Here is an 18,187-nt window from a genome sequence, read left to right on the forward strand (position 1 = left end):
GTTCAGCTATTTTTGTTTGCTGTTTTTGATATGTAATATATGTTACTTGATTTTTTTAGCTAAAATGTTTGGTTTGGAATTTTATCAAACGTTTTTTTTTTATCATATGTTTAGAATTAAAAGGCAAAAACATAATTTTGGAAAATAGAAAAAACCAAAACTTTAACAAAATTAAATGAAAGATATAAAACTTAATTCATTAAAATAAAAAATGACAAGGTTTTAAGATTTTTTTACTTTTATTATTTGGAATAAGATGTAAAAATAGCTTCAAAGATAACGGTTAAACTAATTTTACTCTCTAACACCATAAATATGGAAATGATATCCATAATGTTTGCAAATTGTCCAATTGTACTCATAACTACCATTATATTCTACACAATCATTCATCTTATCATTAATAACATCATCAACAACATATTAAAAACACATTCATTCATCTTATCATTAATAACATCATCAACAACATATTAAAAACACATGTATACACGTAAAAAGAATTTATATCACGTGTGCAAACATGCCATTGATTTGGTGTGAATCATGAAATAATTTCTTCTTGAACTTTTGAATTTCTTATTTCACTTGTGCATATATATTTTTAATATGCTATTGATGAGTGATAACAATATCATACACGTGGATTAGATAACAAGATTCATGATTATATAAAGTGTTCCATTAATAATAACTAAAAATCCTAAATAGTGTCCTGTGAGTCTTGAAACGAAATATCACCAGAAACTATACAAAAACAACTATCAAATTTTAAGGTTGACAATTTCTATTCTTCAAAAATAAAATACTTTTCTTAATACCAAATTATTTTATTTTTATTTTGAAATACTTTTTTTTTTTTTTTTGATAAACATTTTGAAATACTTTATCCTAAAAGCTGCCGATTATTTTAAAACCAAACAGTTGTTTTGTCATAAAACCTCTGGTCGAGTCCCACAGGCCACAGCCACAGCCACAATCTATACACTTACAGATCCTCTCCTCTTCTTCTTCTCTTTCATTTCCCTTCGTATTTATATCCATATCCATTAATCAATCTCTGAGCTTTCTCTCTTTTTATGGCTTCAATTTCACCGCCAACTCCTCCCTACAAGCTTTCCTTCACCTCCCACCACAGGTTTCTTCCAAAACTACCATCTTTCCCTTCTTCTTCCTCTCCTATACTTCCCTCTCAATCCTTTTCCTGTAACCCTCTTGATTATACCTCTTCTGCTTTTTCTTCTACCGCTACCACTTCTCCATGCCGCTGCAGTAGTTCCTCCTCCTCGTCTCCTTCTTCTTCATCTGATAATTCTCCTGCTCAGTGGCGATGGGATTCTGCTCTCCAAGGTATTATTGATACCGCGATTAAACGGATTGAGTCGTATATCAGTCCGCGCAAGAACGAGGTGGAAGATGGAGGTGCTGTTATTGCGGAGAGGGAGGAGATGGGAGCTAGGGCTGAAGAAGAGTGGGATTGGGACCGATGGAGAATGCATTTTGAAGAAGTTGAAGAGCAGGAGCGAATCGTCTCCGTTTTGAAGGTATTTCTTTACAATCATCTTTCAATCGTACATAAGCTGTTTAAAGTATCAAATATTTAGATTTAGGCTTGGGGAAAAAAGTGTCAAAATCACAAATTGTTGGAAATTGGTGAACCTATAGGGATTTTGTGGGAGAGGGCAAACTTTGATCTCACCGTATTGTTTTGAGCATTATACTTACAGATGCCTTTAGTGAGTTTATAATTGATTTTCATCTCAATTGCAAAAATACATCCTAATATCTTCTTATTTTTTGTTTCATAGCTCAAAATCATTTGATTATTTACTTCCAACTCATCAATTGCACTGTCATTTTGAGGTCACAATCATATTGCAGTATATTATGAAGCTGAAAGAATTGTCCACCTAAGACACTTCACATATTTTGTTGTTTCCCATCTAAACTTTTGAATTGTGTACAAAACGAGTTACTTAGCCTGCCCACTTAGATTGAAATATGGGAGACTTGAATCCTGGCGAATTAAAAGTTAGTATATTTCTCAACTCTTCAACGTTTAGAAGCTGTCACTGACTCACTGCTTTTATTCATCACATCACAAGCAACTTAAGGGACAAGAAGGAAAACTTATAGGGGCCTTGTAATTTATAGAATTTCGTACCAGTAAATTGTTACTTGCATGCTGACTTTTCTATTTCTGCAGTCACAAATAGGCCATGCTGTAAATAGAGAGGATTATGATGATGCAGCTAGGCTCAAGGTGGCAATGGCAGCAGCAGCTACAAATGATGCTGTGGGTAGAGTCATGTCTCAGCTGAATGTATGTAATTTGACCTATTGCTCTGGTTTCCTCTGCTTGGGAGAGTGGAGGGATTTTGATGTCTCATCGTCTTCTAACTCTTTAATTTTTGGTGCTTCAGAGAGCAATAGCAGAAGAGCGCTACAGGGATGCAGCTTTCTTGCGAGATAATGCTGGTGCTGGATTGGTGGGTAAAGGCTGAACTTTGCTCTGTTCACCAATGAATATGCACATTCCAACTTGTGTTTACGGCACATACTTAGATATACACACATACACACACATGCATTCTACTGATTGGTCAGAGATCCCAGAAGCAACTTTGAGGTGCTTGCTTACACCTAGAATGGATGTTTATTGTCTACAACTGAGTGCTTTTATCATCTTTCGTAAAATTTCTACATAAGACTTTTTTTTTTTTTTTTTTTTGTGTGTGGATGATACTATTGAGGATGCTATAAACTCTTATTATGATGTGTCCAATTTATTTATTCTTTGCATATGGTGCCAACTGCAATCTGTTAGATTTTTTGGATGCATCTATATGTGATGATTTATCTAGATTTTATTGAAGAAACAGAAGATTATCGCATTGCTTTTTTAGTCTCCTGCTTTTAGATGCACTGCAGCTGTAAGTTTAGTATAATAAGGTTAACTTCTGTATTCTTTGTTGTTGTAGTAGTAATGTTCTTTTACGGCTGGTACTAAATAACTTTTTTGAGTCTTATTAATCGAGGATCATTGTTGTGTATTTCAAGCTATATCAGAATTTTGTTGTCTGCATAAGCTAACTTTGTGATTCCCTGGTATCCAGGTGGGATGGTGGTCTGGAATATCAGAAGATATTCATGACACTTATGGTCTGATTATACGTATTACTGCTGAGCATGGAAGATATGTTGCAAGGAGTTATAGCCCTCGGTAAGTGTTCACACACCATTAAAGATTTTCAATTTCATTTCTCATTCATAGGCACTATACACAAGGCTTAGCAATCATTTATTCATTCTTTTTATTGCTTTTCTAGCTTCCTCTTTTGTTCAAGGGTTTTCTGTTTGCCATAAACTTACTAGTTAATGTGTAATCTTTGTTGGTCTTTGCATCTTGTAAGTTTTAGTCTTGCCATTATAAGGGATATACAACTGCAGAGAAACGGTTAATAAAGATCGATGTACAGGTTTCTTTTTATTTATTTATTTATTTGTTATTACAATATATATTTGGAGTTGTCTACTGATCAACCTTTGTTATCTTATAGACATGTACTTATCTTAATAATTAGTTTTGAGGGAGTGTTACCTTGTCAACCTCTAGCTGGTAACTACATGGATTCAGGTTTAGACCGTTCAGCAAACAATGATTGGCATGTACCAACGTAGGCATGGTGGAGCGGTTTTTTGTTTCCTCTCTTACCTCTTGTTCTACACATTTCCTCACACAACATTATGTAGGCATTTCCAATTATTTTATGGTCAAGTGATTGTCTAATTGTTACAAGTAACGTAATAATGATAGATGAACTAGTATTTGTGGTGAAGCTCTTAGCCTAGTGGTTGAGAGATTACCTATGCCTTGGGAGGTCATGGGTTCGAATCACATCCGGGTCTGGTGGGGATTTTTCTTTCTTCTTTAATGTAAGCGCATTGCGCAATTTTTTAAGATAGATGAACTAGTATTTATAGTTGTGTACAATCCTTAGAAACTTAAAGTTTCAGTGTCGACAATTGCAAGTCTTATTTCCACCTTGCAGTCGAAACAGCTATATGCCATGGATGAATTTCTTCAGCTTTTTTATGTGCATAATTTATGGCTGTCCAAGTAGTCTGGCCTAGATTACTGTCTTCATTAATTCACAACATTTTTCTTGGTACAGCTGTACAGTTTTAATTCAAATATATGGATATTCAACTGCGGAATAAATCGTTTGATGCATGCATTTGTTTGAAATGTTGCTTGTGAAGCCATTTTGCAATTGCTTGCTATTTCATGTGCTGGCTGCCTGCTGCAAATTTCCCTTTCTGTAATATATTAAGGCAGAATACTCAATTAGCATTTCTTTTCAGACAGCTTGCTACAGCAGCAGTTGGTGCCCCTTTGTTCGAGATATTCCTGATGAAGAATGAAAGTGGTGAATACAAGCAGCAGGTGCCATTTTCAAACTCTCTTTCATTTGTTGCCCAGTTCGTTAAATAAATTAGAACTTGTGAATGTGAGGCGCCAAACAGGTACTTAGTGCTAGCTTGCATACAAGATGGAACTCTTCAAGACTAGGCAATAGGCATCATTATTAATCATAAGTTACTCTCTTGAATAACTCAAGTGCATTTTCCAATGAGTCTTTTGATAGGTCTTAGTAAGGATACCACAAAATGTTTTTGTCACTTAAGAGATTGTTGTTTTAGCTAAATCTAGCATTCACATCTTTTTCATGTGACCTTATATGCCTTTCTGCCAAGAAATCTGATCTGCTTATGTGTCAATTGTATTTTGTCCCTTCTGAGTACCAATTGTTGATTTGAAATAGCCAGTTCTTACTTCTTTCATGAAACTGTCTGCTACCATGCTTTGCACTTCTCATTCAATTTTTATTAGTAGCTTAGTTCTCTGAATTCATGGAATTGTAGGCTGTGTACTTGAAAAGAAAAGGACTTCACCAAGATCCTTCAGCAGTGTCTGTTAAAGCACCAGGTGCCACCAGCCGTTTGACTCCACCAGGCCCAACTGAAGAAAAAGGTGATCTATTTGTTGTGAGCACTGAGGACACTGAGGATGGTGATGATACAGATGATGGTTCTGATCTCACAGAGGGGTTACCCGGTTTCAAGAATATCTTACGTGATATGATTCCCGGTTTGAAGGTCAAGGTTTTGAAAGTGACAGCACCTGCAAAAGCAGACAGGGATTTTATATCTAAGGTGATAGAACAGATAATGGATGAAGAAGATGAAGAGAAAGATATTGAATTAGAAAGTATAGAAGTAGAAGATGAATTTAGGGGTGAAAGTGATCAAGCAAGAGATGAGATTGAAATGGATGCTTCTAATGGAATCATGGAGAGTGAAGAGCCAAGTGAAATTTCAGTTAAACTGGTTGTAGGAGGTCTTGCTCAGAAATTCTCTGGTGTGCCTACAAAAGAGTTACTCAGAGTGCCTGCTAAGCTAGAAAAAAAGGGACGCAGATCATTTTCATTTTCTATTCAGAAAGATGTCAACCAACAAACTTCTAGTGCCAAGGATGCAGCCTCAGTCAACAGAAAGGCTAAGTTTCGAGGTCAACGTAGTGCAGACAGCATTATGTTGGATCTTGCTAAAGTCATTGGAAAGGAGAAGATACCTTTGAAGGTTTGTTCAAACTTTTACTGGTTACATGTTTGTGCATACTTAGGTAGAGAATTTTCTTTTCTGTTTCTTGCACTGATGAATACTTCTGTCATTTTCTTTCTTTTCTTTCTATTTAAAAAAAAACCTGTGCAGGTGCTGAAAGATGTTGGTGATTTGATAAATTTTACCCTTAGTCAAGCTCAAAACCAGCAACCAATATCTGGATCAACAACTTTCCATCGGATAGAATTATCAGCTTCCCCAGACCCTTTGAATGGTGATTTTTATTAATGAAGCTCCCAAATGTTTAAATATATGAGCATAAGTGCAAACATCATGGTAACTTTTTCAATGTGATTCTGAAACAATAACCTCACGTATGTAAATCATAAGAAATGTGACATCTATACCCTCATTATGTCTAATGTCTGTTGAAAAATCTAATTGGAGCTACAACTACTATAAATACTTTATACTTGCATGCTTAAGTATAGAAAAAGTAATTGATCAAGGTTGAAATCAAGTAGGCTCACCACTACTGATGTTTTAATAAAAGAACTTTTGAACTTTTGTCATTACTGTGAGATGCTATTTATTCATGCTTGTGGTACTCTGTTATTGACATGTTTCAGAACCTTTTACATTTATATTTGATTCCCTAATATCCTTTTATGAGTTCAACATATGTTGAAAGTGTTAGTACTGTATGATTCAGGACTATATATTGGAGCACATGGGTTGTACACATCTGAAGTCATACAATTACGACGTAAATTTGGTGAGTGGCAAGATGATCGTGGAACCAATGAAGCTTCTAATCTGGAGTTCTATGAATATGTGGAAGCTGTAAAATTAACCGGTGATCCATACGTACCTGCCGGACAGGTAATTTCATGTATTTAACATTCTGCTTTGTGAAAGCTAGATAACATTCTTCCTTCTGTTAACTTTTTCAGCTGTGTTTGCTTCGTAATTTTAGCTTATGTTTTCACGTGTGAAGTTTACAAGGTGCCAGTATATGCAAAATTGGACAGTCCACTCTGGTGCTCGAATTTTTTATTTATTTTTAATTATAGTCCGAATTGCTTGATAATCACACAAGTAGCTGTTATTCTTGTTATGTTTTAGCACATGTTGTTTCTACATAGCCCTGAGCAAACATAGTTTACATAATCCAGAATCTGCTCATGGTTCTGAGTTCATATATATGCCTTTTTTTTTGGTATATATATATATATATAGGGAGAGTTTTTTATTTGCTGCTTTCTACAGGTTGCATTTCGTGCAAAGGTTGGGAAGAGATATCAGCTTCCTCATAAAGGCATCATTCCTGAAGAATTTGGAGTGGTATGTCGTTAGCTTTTGATATGAAATTCAGAGTTGGCTGGCCCTTTTCTCTCTTTCTCGTTTGTTTTTCCTTTACTGAAGGGCTTCTTATGATCGGATATTTCTGACTAGATTGCTCGGTATAAAGGACAAGGGAGGCTTGCGGAGCCTGGTTATAAAAATCCTCGATGGGTTGATGGTGAACTTGTTGTTCTTGATGGAAAGGTTTTGAGCTGATTCTTTATTCTGCTTAGTTGTTTCCTTCATATATGTTGTGCAGTTCTTTTTGAAACTATTCCTCCATTTGTATCTTTACATGGAAGGGTAGTGATAGCATGGCATTGTTTTTTGTGCAGTACATCAAAGGCGGCCCTGTTGTCGGGTTTGTATATTGGGCTCCGGAATATCACTTCTTGGTGTTCTTCAATCGTCTGAGGCTTCAGTAGTGGATACCGTGTACATAACGTTCAAGCTTGTTTGTTCTCTCTTGCTTTGATGAGGTGTGCATTTTCTTAGACGATTTAGGTCAAGTACTTGAAGTTGTAAATTGTAGTGAACTTAATAATCAGTTGTGGCCTATTATTTTTAGACAAGAGGATAATCTTTTCAAATTGCTTTTACCTTTTCCCACATTCATGCTATTGCCAGTATCGCTATATGCTTTGATCTAGAAAGGAGTTCATTGTTATGTTTGGATGCCTGCTGATTCTTGGACTATTTGTGTGCACGTTAGGTTTAATTTGAAACCAATTGACCATATATTTCACATTTTGACGCATCTGAATACTGCAAGTATAAACAAGACTTCAAATGTAATTTAGTTAGTACTCCTTAAGATAACATCATTTGGAGAACATCTATGCTGGAATTTTCTAATGTCTATTTGTTGGGACAGTGCTAATTTCGTTTTTTTTTTTAAATCTTGGAGAGCGAGAGCATGATTCTGACCAGACAATAAAATATTGTGTAATTGAATTCATGTTTTTTTTTGGTGAGAGATGGAAAATGTGTTGACGACCCATAAGATCGCACTTAAAAGTTTCAAGGTAAATTAAATTCATTGGCTTCCCCTTCTTCTTTTGTAGGTCGTGGTGTGAAATGTGTTTGATAATTAAAGTTCTTTCTTGTCGTATCTTCCTATTCATTATGCATTTCTCATCTTAAGTTAAATTGCCATTTGATTAAACAGAAGGGTGCACTTTTTTTTGGATACCTGCGCATGTATGGTGGCATGTGAAACATTCCTGAATAAAATCAAAATTTAATTTTTTAAGTGACGGGTAAGATCCGGTTACTAGATAACAACGCTTCATTGATAAATTTCCTAATAAGGTTTTCTGTGGTTTTTCTGTTGCAGTATTGGATGGAAATGGTACTCCTTCTCAGTAGAGAAGGTGTTGGTTTCTAGTCGCAATGTCCAATCTACACCCAACTAACTGTCGCATGTGTAAGCATACTAATGTAATGGAACTAACCCAGAAGCTTGGTGATGCTGTAGATGTTCAATCTTCTGCTGCATGATTTTTGAGCAAACTCTTTAGTAGTTTACCCCCCGCCCTTTCCCCCCCCCCCCCCCCCCCCCCCCCCCCTATTTTCTTACTGTTATATTCATTTATCAATACAACAAAAGACTATTAGCTTCAAGTAGAATTGTTTTCTAGAATTCTGAACTGTTTGACAATGTATGTGGCTGGGTACCTGCAATCTGTATGTAGAAACTAGTTTAGGCAAGACTTCCGGAAGGGCTTATCGTTGAGGTTACAATAGTCTTTGATGAGCTTGCTTACCATCAAATTATGTATGAATCATCTTTATTTATTCATTCTGATAAATGAATAATGATACTTTGATGAGCTTGCTTACCATCAAATTATGTATGAATCATCTTTATTTATGATAAATGAATAATGCTACTTTTATCGAAACAATTTTTTAGGTTTATTTTATTTGTTTGGATAAGTCATTCCTGATTGCTTTACTCATTCCGTTTGTGCATTCTAGAGCCACAGAGTATATTGTGATTGCTAGTATTTGCAAATTTGCTAATTGAATTATGGCTTGTCTTTAGAACGGGATGCAAGTTCTGAGTATATCTAAAAAATGTGCACCGTGCATACGAGTCGTTGGTCAGCATATTATTGGGTAGTATAGTGTGGTTTAGCATGGGATGAAGGTAAAACTATATATCAGGAGGTTTTATTGCTTTTGGCTCAAGAAATATTTCTTGTTTGATTCAGAATCCTACATCATTGAATTAAATATGTAAGGGAGGTTTGAAAGCAACATATGGCGATTCAAAGGAAAGAAAAGATACAGATTTTAAACATACGCTGCCAATTTGAAACATTATTGCCATTTTTTATAATCTGATGCAGAGAAAAGCACACATGGTATGTTATGATATTACAGCAAGGACTTGAAAGTCTAAACTATTGGTAAACAAAACTGGAGTATTCATGGCTTCTTTAATCCGCCCACCGACACGTGGTTTGCTATTATAGCTCCTCTTCCTTTTGCCATATAAAGGCCAACATGATGCATAAACTCCTGCAAACAAAATGATGCATAGGTTGGTAAGTCTACACCAGAACTAAAGCTAAATATTTGAGAGACTGCAAGTGGAATCATAAAGAGGAATATTGAATTACCTGAGGATGAGCTAAAGCAACTTTGGTGTTTCTAGCAACCTGAAGAGGCACATCAAAGGTGGCGCAGCCACCTGAGTACACCACTACATCCTTCAGAGGGGTTAGAAACCCGCGGTTTCTGGCTGATAATGTTGAACAAACAAAATCCAGCACACAAATGTCTGTGCATACCCCTACGACCAGTATCTGCACCATAACAGATAATATTCACAAAATAATCAGTTGTTTTTCTGATTTGTTTTATCATCATGCTCTGACTAGTGTTTGAACCACTGAAGTTTTTAGATGATTTGGCTCCATAGACGACTTTTCAGATGTTAGCAACATGTACTTACAGCTTTGATTTGATTGTTCTTCACCCAGTCTACAAAAACATTGGAGCCATCATCCTCAATTGAACCTATGTATCCGTCAAAGCAGTCTTTGCGTCTGATTGTTACATTTGGTTCGTTCTCTAACCACTGTAAAGCTACAATCCATGGAATAAGCAACTGATTAAGCAATGAACAAAGAGAGAGAGAGAGAGAGAGAGAGAGAGATGAGTACCAGGAACTAAGTTGGATTCATCAGTTCCAGAAATACAGTGAGGTGGGTAAGGGTCCTCAGGCTTGTTAGGGTGATGGGAATCAAGAAATGCAATAACTGGCCATTTCTTTTCACAGAAAACCCTGCCCAGTCTTGCTGCTTCATTGATCATTCCTGATATCTGTCTGTTGGGCTCTCTTGGTGCCTGAAAACCAACCATACAAATGAAATTACTTTAGACGACTAAGCTTGCGGAGCCAGTCCTAAGAGGTTGGGGGGCAAATTTACCAGTTGGGCAAACTATTTTTGGTCCTGCATATCAAAACAGTGTCGTTTTGGCTAAAAAACTGAAGGTACCCAGCCCTTTTGGGTCGGACACCTTCAATATTTTTTTTTATCGACAACACCGCCCTTATCAAATCTCTCTACTATTGCTCTATATAAACCCAATGATAGAACTTATATTAATCACTAACATCTTTTCACACGCAAAAATTAATAGAAATCGAACCTTCAACCGTTTGGTCCTAGAGACTTTGATACCATGATATAAAACCGATTTAACCATCATCTCAAGCTGATAATTAAGGTCCAGTAAAAATCTTATATTAATCACAGATTCAACTATACCCTTGATATTTTCAAGGCCGTGTTTTTTCTTATTGTTTTTCCCTAGCTTAATCTTGTACTTTTCAAGAGAATACCAATGAAATTTATCCAATTTGAACAGTAATTCCTGAGAAATTCATTAGCCTTGGTTCAATGATTATGAAGAATTTGGCTTAAGTTAATAGGAAATCTTGGAAATATTTGGAGCACATATCTTTATTAGGAAGGAAGAAAGAAAGAGTAATCAAAGCATGAAAAAAGAATACCAGATTTCCAGAACCAACAGTACAAAAACCATTGATGATGTCCACAAGAACAAGTCCAGTTACACCATCTTCAGCCAAAACCACAGCCTCCTGCTCAAGAGGAACTTCATTTTTCAAAAGATCAATAGTTGGAGACACCATCTTTGTTACCCAATTCAAGTCTCTCAAAGATGAAGCTGAATTTGGAAAAAGATTTATACTTTGTGGAAGGGTAAAAGTTTCTGAATATTAATTAATGGAGGGATCTGCATTTGTCCAGATAAAGTTAACCAGTCTCTATCAGCTACACTAGAACTTTCTTTTGTTGTATGTGGGGTAGTCAAAAAGATGAAATAACAAGATAATACATAAATATTCATACAAAGACTTATTACATCCTGCCAAATATTATATTAATTTTATGATACGTAATACTTAATCTGTTTTCAACTTTGACAGCAACATATGTATGTATGTATATTGTGCTACCTGCAGTCCTGCAGTGACATGTACAATTCAGTCATTTTTCAATAGGATATATATAGGGAGATGAATATTATTTTTCAAATATATATTCTAGAAGCTACTTATTAACAAATATTATTAGATTTTCCAAGAAATACTTGAATGTTATAATGTAACAAAGCGGTCCTAAGGAGGTGTCGCTCGGGATGGAAGATGTGAATAAGGAGCGATTTTAAAAAGTGACGGGAGCAGAATGAACTAAATCACACAATAAAAATAAAAGAAAAACTAAACTATATCAATGAAGTATGTTTTAATGTATATTTATCCGTTTTAAAGCCTTGAAATCCAATAAATAAAATATGAACCAAAACAAATAATATCTTTAGGATATCAAGTGCCGGTTTGTTTTCAATTTTGAAAATTGCTTTTTTGCCTTTTAAGTCTAAACAGAAGACGACATTTGGTAAAAATTTAAAACAGCTGTTTTTTACAGAAAAATCAATTAATATCTGCTATTTAACAGTACTAGTAAACAGCAAACAGAAGCAGATGAAACAAACGAATCCTAAGTCTTTTGAAACCACTAAATGAGTTTTGAATTGGGGGTGGTGGTTCCTTAACCCTCACCAAATGAGGGTTGGAAATACAAAATGGTAGTGGTGTGCTTCTCCAACCACCACCAAATTTCTATGCCAAAATGGCATAGAAATGAAAAATCAATCAAGTTTGGTTGATTTTAATTTCCACCAAAATTTAATGTGGTGGAAATCAATACTTTAATATATATATATATATATATATATATATATATATATTATTTCAATTTAATTATATATATTTATTATTTTAATTTAAATTATATTTCATAAATAAATATTTTTTCTTTTTATATTTTATAGTTAAATATATTATTAATTATTTAAAATTAAATAACATTGTTTTCTTATTTTTTAATTAATTTTTGAATTAATTTTTTTATTATAGATTATTAATGATAATAATAATATATGTAAAAAATAATAAAATATTTAGTGTTATGTAAAATAGAATAAAATGGAGAATATTATTTTTAGTATAATAAATTGTGTAATGGGTTAGAGAAAAAATAAGATTTGATGTTTAGAAAATAAAAAATGGAAATTGAGATATCGATAATAGATTGGAGATGGCCTTAAAGGCTTGAATCTGGCTTAAACTGATTCTAAAATAATAATAAAAAAGTTGCAAGCTTTAAAAGAATCCGAAACTTATTTATAGAACTTATAGATTAAGAAAAAGATTCTCCCAAGACATAAATAAGGACAACAGGGCCGGCCTGGGCATAGGTCCGGGGTGCGGCCCTATGCCCAGGGCCCAAGACTAAAAGGGTCCAAAAATTTTAATTTTTATTGAATATATACTATTCTTTTAGTTATAAATTTAGTTATAATACCCATTAGGTTTAAAAATTGACCAAATAATATGATATTTTAGATTTAAAATAGTTCCAAATTTCTATTTTTAGATTTTTAAGTACAATTTTTATTTATTAAGGGCCTGTTATCTCTTATTTTGCCTGGGGCCTCTAAAATGTCAGAACCGGACCTGAAGGACAAGGTTCCATTTAGATAAAATAAAACCTTTCAAGAGAAAAAAAATCCATCTAGATTAAAAGATGAATCTTGCCATATATCGTTAAAGTGGGTGGATTTGAGATCAATTATACACAGGCTTTCACAAATTAAAGACGTTAAATCCAAGTTAAATTTATGATGTAGTTTTAAAAAATGTTCTTATAAAAGTGTGGTTAAAACCAATATTTTTATAGTGATACTATGATAATTAGTAAATTTTAACCGTCACCAAGTATGTGATTATAATAATCGACTTGACTATTTAATCAAAATTTAAAATATATTTAGCATCGTAATTAGATCTTAAGAGATGGTTATCCAACTCAAATATAGATTAAACTTACTATGCAATAGATACAAAATATTTTGTTTCATGATTGATTTTTTTTCTTCGTAATTAGATCCCGAGATTACTCAAACATTTGTTTTTCATCATTATTTTAATGAAAATTTTCTAATTAATTCTATTAATCATTTTGACATTCATTAAATATTCTTTGAATGAATTTTAGGGATGGAATGAGTGCAATAGACTTAGGGTCCGTTTGTTTTACCTACCGTTTGCTGTTGCTGTTTACTGTTACGGATTGCTGTTGGAAAAAACTGCTTTTTCAAAAAGCAGAGATTCTCTGTTTTTGTAAAAAGCTGCTTTTCGGATGTAAAAGGCAAACAGGAGATCACTAACCAAACACCTAATGCTGCTTTTCAATTGTAAAAGGCAAACAGGAGGTCACTAACCAAACACCTAAAACTCTCCCTTATTCATTACGAAATGGTTGCTGTAAACAAAAATAAAAATGAATTGTAGAATTATCATATTTTTTCATTATAAGATTTTTCTTTTTATTGAAAATTGTAGAACACTCTGAACATCTCAATCAGCTTTAAATTTTTTTTTTGGGTTACTCAATCAGGCTTAAATTACATCCCCAGAAAAAGAGAAATTATAAGATCCAAAACTCTGAAATCATAACAAAAATTTGGGTAAATTTCAATAAAAATTCCATGTGGTTTTACTTTTTTATTTTTTTTTATTTTTTTTTTTTTTGCAGAAAAAAGACTGATTTTTTTCTTTTCGAATACAGAACTGTGGTTTATTTTGTTACACTATTTACAGATTTGGTGAAGATGCCGTTTATTTGCTGACGTGGCTGAAGGGCAAATATGGATTTTTAAAAAATTTGGGGTAAATTAAAAAAAAAAACCGTTGTTTCACTTTTTTTTTCAGAAAAAGGATTGTGGTTTTTTTCTTTTCAAATACAGGACTGTGGTTTATTCCGTTATAATATTTAAATATTTGGTGAAGATGTCGTTTATTTGCTGACGTGGATGAAGGGCAAATATAAGTTTTTAAAAAAATTGACCAATATATTTTTTATAACTATTTTGGGTCTATAATATTGACCAATTGATTTTTTATAACTATTTTGTGACTACAATATTGATTATAAAATCTCACATGAGCGCAAATCCCACATGGTTGTTCAAAGCCTTTTATAGTCAATTTTTAAAAAAAGCAATATTTGCCCTTCAGTCACGTCAGCAAATAAATGACATCTTCACCAAATCCGTAAATAGTGTAATGGAATAAACCACCGTCCTGTATTTGAAAAGAAAAAAAACCAGTCATTTTTATGTAAAACTAGCATGAAACCCCGTGCATTGCACGGGATGCTTTGTAATATTATGGTGAAAAAAAATGCAAATATAGTTTCAATTAATATATCGTATGATCCAAATTGAAACAAATTTCTTGTTACACAAGTTGCACCAGATTAGAATATGAAAATAATACTCCAGCCCTGACTGAAACCTTTAAGAAAAGTAAAAGGAAATAGGAATGTGAAATAAAAACCTATAATTTCAACATTTTAACCATCAATCCTTTTTGGATGGACATGCACCTTCACTATCCAAAACCAAACAATGAAATGACACCAACATTTTTGCTTTCAAATATTTGTCTTTGCCTTACTTTGACCAAAGCTAATCTCCCTTACTTTCATCCACGTGGGAACCTTTATCTTCGTTACATTTATATGGAACTTTCTCAATATGCTTTCTGTTACAAAAAGAATTTAGGAGCCGAAAGAAATACATATGATAACATCAACATAGAAATTGCAAAAATAACAGATGGGAATATGTTTCACCATTAAAAGAATCTAAGAATAAAATGTCCACAACTAAATCAAAGATTATTTTCATCTTGTAAGTGAATCAGTTAGTTTTGACTCAAAATGATATAGATGAGTGAATAAGGCAGAAAGTTAATTATGTACTTCTAAAGTGGAAAGCTAGGTAGAAATCATGATTTGTGACTCAAAAATATGAAGTGTTGGATATGCAAACACACTACAAATTTATGTAGAAAGAACCACTAAATGAACATAATCAATTCAGAATTGCAAATTTATGTAGAAAGAACCACTAAATGAACAGAATCAAATCAGAATATATTCGCTTAAAATGGAATGAGGGAAAACCTCCTTAGTGATGCTTAATGATTATAATTGAACAGAATAGATAATTCTTCAATCATCATAATGAACTAAAATCATTAGATACTAAGCAAAATGTATGAAAAGAATAAAGTTTCCTTCCCTTGTGAATCTAGTTGCATGCCTACTCCCGATGTATTTACGGCAGTAACAATATAACAACGAAAATTGAAAAGAGTAAATTAAAAACTGAAAATAGACTGGAGCACTTACAGAGTAAAAACATAATGTTTGAAAAAAAATAAAGGAATGTAAATAAGTATAAATTTGAAAAAACAACACTATCAGCATCTATGTTAACACGTTAAGAATTAAAGAAAAATTATTTAAAAAATTTAAAATGCTCTAAAAATTACTAAGTCATCACGTGCTTTAAGTATATTGAGAAGAGCTTGTTTGCAGGCCCTCAAGTATGTCAGTTTCCAGTTCAGACACTTGCAAAGTGTGCTAAAATGATTCCAGTCATGGTAAGTTCAATTTTATTTGATTATGTAACCTATCCGCTATGTCAGTTATTTCAAATAATTCTACGCAAATTGTGTTATTTTTCTCTATGATTATAGAGAGAAGCATTTCCTGTTTTCCATTCTTTGTTTGAGTTTGATCCAACTTATCTAGATCAAGAGATGCAGAGTGAGGTTTTTGGGGGTGCAGGAGAAAGGGATCCTTGGCATCCCTAAACCATCAAACATTCTACAGATAAAATATTAATTAGGAAGGAAGATTTTTTTTCCTTAGTTCATTGAGCCTCTGTACTGCAAAAAGCAGAAAATCACTCGAAACTTTGATGAAAATCTCACATTGCTTAATGAGGGAGCTCGTGTTGATTAGAAATCAATTTTTATATCTTAGTTCAACAGTAAATCTGACAGAACCATTTGAACTTAATAACCAAGGGTATCAAATGAAACAGAAACATGCTAGTTTCACTAAACCATTTAAATTTATCCAAGACCAATGGTAGACTATCACATTTGTAATAATTCCTTTATTTTCATTTGTGTTTGAAATTGAAGATACCTCGGTATTGAAGAGGATGAGAGTATTGAAGAGGATGAGAGCAGGTCAGGATGAAAATTGGATTTGGAAACAATCTAGCATCAAATAATAGTGTAAAAGATGAAAGTCATGCTTAATACTCAAAATTAAAACACACCGAAAGAGGTGAAAAAACCTCATAAGTGCCCATGGAAAGCTGAGATTGAGGTCAGACAATGAGAGCCGCATCAAAACTCCAATTGATATAAATCAAAACTCAACAATGAAAAAAGAAGGTTTGGATTGAGAATAACTTACTGATTAATAGAAAAACCAAAATAAAAACCACAAGAGTTGAGAAAGAAGCCGAAGTCGAGGTCGAGTCGCAGTCAGATAATCGCAAAAGTAGAGTCGATAATCGCAGAAGTCGAATCATCAATTAAAGTCTCTCGCTGAATTAATCGAACTTCCCTACAAAAACTAAATAGCATCATCACCTAACACTTTCCACTATTTCAATTCAACATCATCCTAAAATGCATCTGCTCACAATACTGTAATCAGATTTTCCAGTAACACGAATCATTGGAACTTGAGAATCCGAGAGAAACATATTATATCCTTAACTACAATCCTAACTATGATTCACAATATAACAACTAACCTCAATTAGATTGGTGAATTATACCTATCAAACAACAATACTGCATCAACCTTCGAGGCTACTCTACAATAATAAAAGAAAAATTGTTTCATTTTCAGGAAGAAATAGAGGCAAAGAGACTGATACCTTCATTCAAGAAATGACAGTCGCTTCCAAAACCTAAGCCAGGGAGAAAATTGAAGAACGGTTTTAGGTTTTCCTTCAGTTTTATGCTAACAGTTTTAGGTATCCAATGATAAATGGAGCAGTTGAGATAATCGTGAGGGTGGGAGTTGAACAAAACGTGTAGATGTAAATACGTAAATGAAAATTAATATATTCTTTTGAAAAAAAAATACAACAAGACACATCAGCAGCTCTAAAATCCAGCCAACTAAGCAACCATAGTATCTAGCTTTTAATATATATATAAATAACTAGCTTTACACCCGTGCTTTGCACGGTTTTTTATTTGGTTTTGTTATATATTGCATGGATTTTTATTTTTCAATCAATTGCATTATGTATTAAATTTATTTATATATGAATTTTCTGAATTTATAAATTAAACAATAATTTAAAACTATTTGTCCACTGAATAGAAGTTAGGTATTAACAATAATTTAAAACTTTTATTTGGTTGTAAACAAACAAATAAAATGTAATTCAGACTTGTAGAAAGAAATACAATGCAACCCTTGCCTCTGCTCGTCTTTCTTCTTATAAAGCTTTTTCCTTTCTTTTAACTTCTTCATAAGAAGCATCACTCTAATCGGTCAACAACAAAAACATAGAGAGAAATTGAAACTAAAAGAAACATGGAGGAATATCAACGTTTATAGTATAACAACATTTACAATATAAAAGCAGTTATTTCAATTGTCAACTGCATAACTGAACTTTTATCAGGAGCTAAGAAACTTGTGAATTGATATTGCATTTGCACGCAATCATCTCTACACCAATAATGAGTAGCAGATTAGCAATAATCGGACATAATTCTCTATTA

At 33.3% G+C, this 18,187-nt stretch overlaps 2 protein-coding genes and 1 long non-coding RNA gene across 5 annotated transcripts; 1 reads left to right on the plus strand and 2 right to left on the minus strand.

Moving 5' to 3' along the window:
• The first annotated feature begins 933 nt into the window (after positions 1-933).
• On the plus strand, positions 934-8,825 carry LOC136227810 (protein EXECUTER 1, chloroplastic). Of its 2 annotated transcripts, XM_066016563.1 has the most exons (13): positions 934-1,544; positions 2,207-2,323; positions 2,424-2,489; positions 3,117-3,223; positions 4,366-4,447; positions 4,927-5,643; positions 5,776-5,899; positions 6,338-6,507; positions 6,895-6,969; positions 7,081-7,173; positions 7,305-7,448; positions 8,138-8,228; positions 8,306-8,825. In XM_066016563.1, exons 1-11 carry the CDS (start codon positions 1,080-1,082, stop codon positions 7,392-7,394), a joined length of 2,106 nt encoding a protein of 701 aa, XP_065872635.1. In that variant the 5' UTR covers positions 934-1,079; the 3' UTR covers positions 7,395-7,448; positions 8,138-8,228; positions 8,306-8,825. The 2 variants fall into 2 exon arrangements, with proteins under 2 accessions (XP_065872635.1, XP_065872634.1); XM_066016562.1 differs by lacking the exon at positions 8,138-8,228 and having other exon boundaries at positions 935-1,544.
• Positions 8,826-9,285: 460 nt separating this feature from the next.
• On the minus strand, positions 9,286-11,285 carry LOC136227811 (nicotinamidase 1-like). Its single transcript, XM_066016565.1, has 5 exons — positions 10,997-11,285; positions 10,143-10,326; positions 9,932-10,065; positions 9,597-9,782; positions 9,286-9,495 (listed from the first exon to the last, which is right to left on the minus strand). Exons 1-5 carry the CDS (start codon positions 11,135-11,137, stop codon positions 9,403-9,405), a joined length of 738 nt encoding a protein of 245 aa, XP_065872637.1. The 5' UTR covers positions 11,138-11,285; the 3' UTR covers positions 9,286-9,402.
• A 3,101-nt stretch (positions 11,286-14,386) lies between these two features.
• LOC136227680 (uncharacterized) lies at positions 14,387-17,465 on the minus strand. Of its 2 annotated transcripts, none has more exons than XR_010688179.1 (3): positions 17,326-17,465; positions 17,200-17,223; positions 14,387-17,006 (listed from the first exon to the last, which is right to left on the minus strand). It is a non-coding gene; the product is annotated as an uncharacterized lncRNA (long non-coding RNA). The 2 variants fall into 2 exon arrangements; XR_010688180.1 differs by having other exon boundaries at positions 14,387-17,015.
• Positions 17,466-18,187: the final 722 nt, after the last annotated feature.

This window comes from Euphorbia lathyris, chromosome 4 (genome assembly GCF_963576675.1).
Source record: "Euphorbia lathyris chromosome 4, ddEupLath1.1, whole genome shotgun sequence".
NCBI classification, from domain to species: domain Eukaryota; kingdom Viridiplantae; phylum Streptophyta; class Magnoliopsida; order Malpighiales; family Euphorbiaceae; genus Euphorbia; species Euphorbia lathyris.

Bases quoted from the DNA above. Each gene is read 5' to 3' on its own strand.
- LOC136227810 (XM_066016563.1), top strand. From the start codon at position 1,080: ATGGCTTCAATTTCACCGCCAACTCCTCCCTACAAGCTTTCCTTCACC. The intron at 1,545-2,206 runs GTATTTCTTTAC...CTATTTCTGCAG, and splicing joins GAATCGTCTCCGTTTTGAAG to TCACAAATAGGCCATGCTGT. The intron at 2,490-3,116 runs GTGGGTAAAGGC...CCTGGTATCCAG, and splicing joins ATAATGCTGGTGCTGGATTG to GTGGGATGGTGGTCTGGAAT.
- LOC136227811 (XM_066016565.1), bottom strand. From the start codon at position 11,137: ATGGTGTCTCCAACTATTGATCTTTTGAAAAATGAAGTTCCTCTTGAG. The intron at 10,327-10,996 runs GTATTCTTTTTT...GTTGGTTTTCAG, and splicing joins CTGTTGGTTCTGGAAATCTG to GCACCAAGAGAGCCCAACAG. The intron at 9,496-9,596 runs GTAATTCAATAT...TTTTGTTTGCAG, and splicing joins TTGCTTTAGCTCATCCTCAG to GAGTTTATGCATCATGTTGG.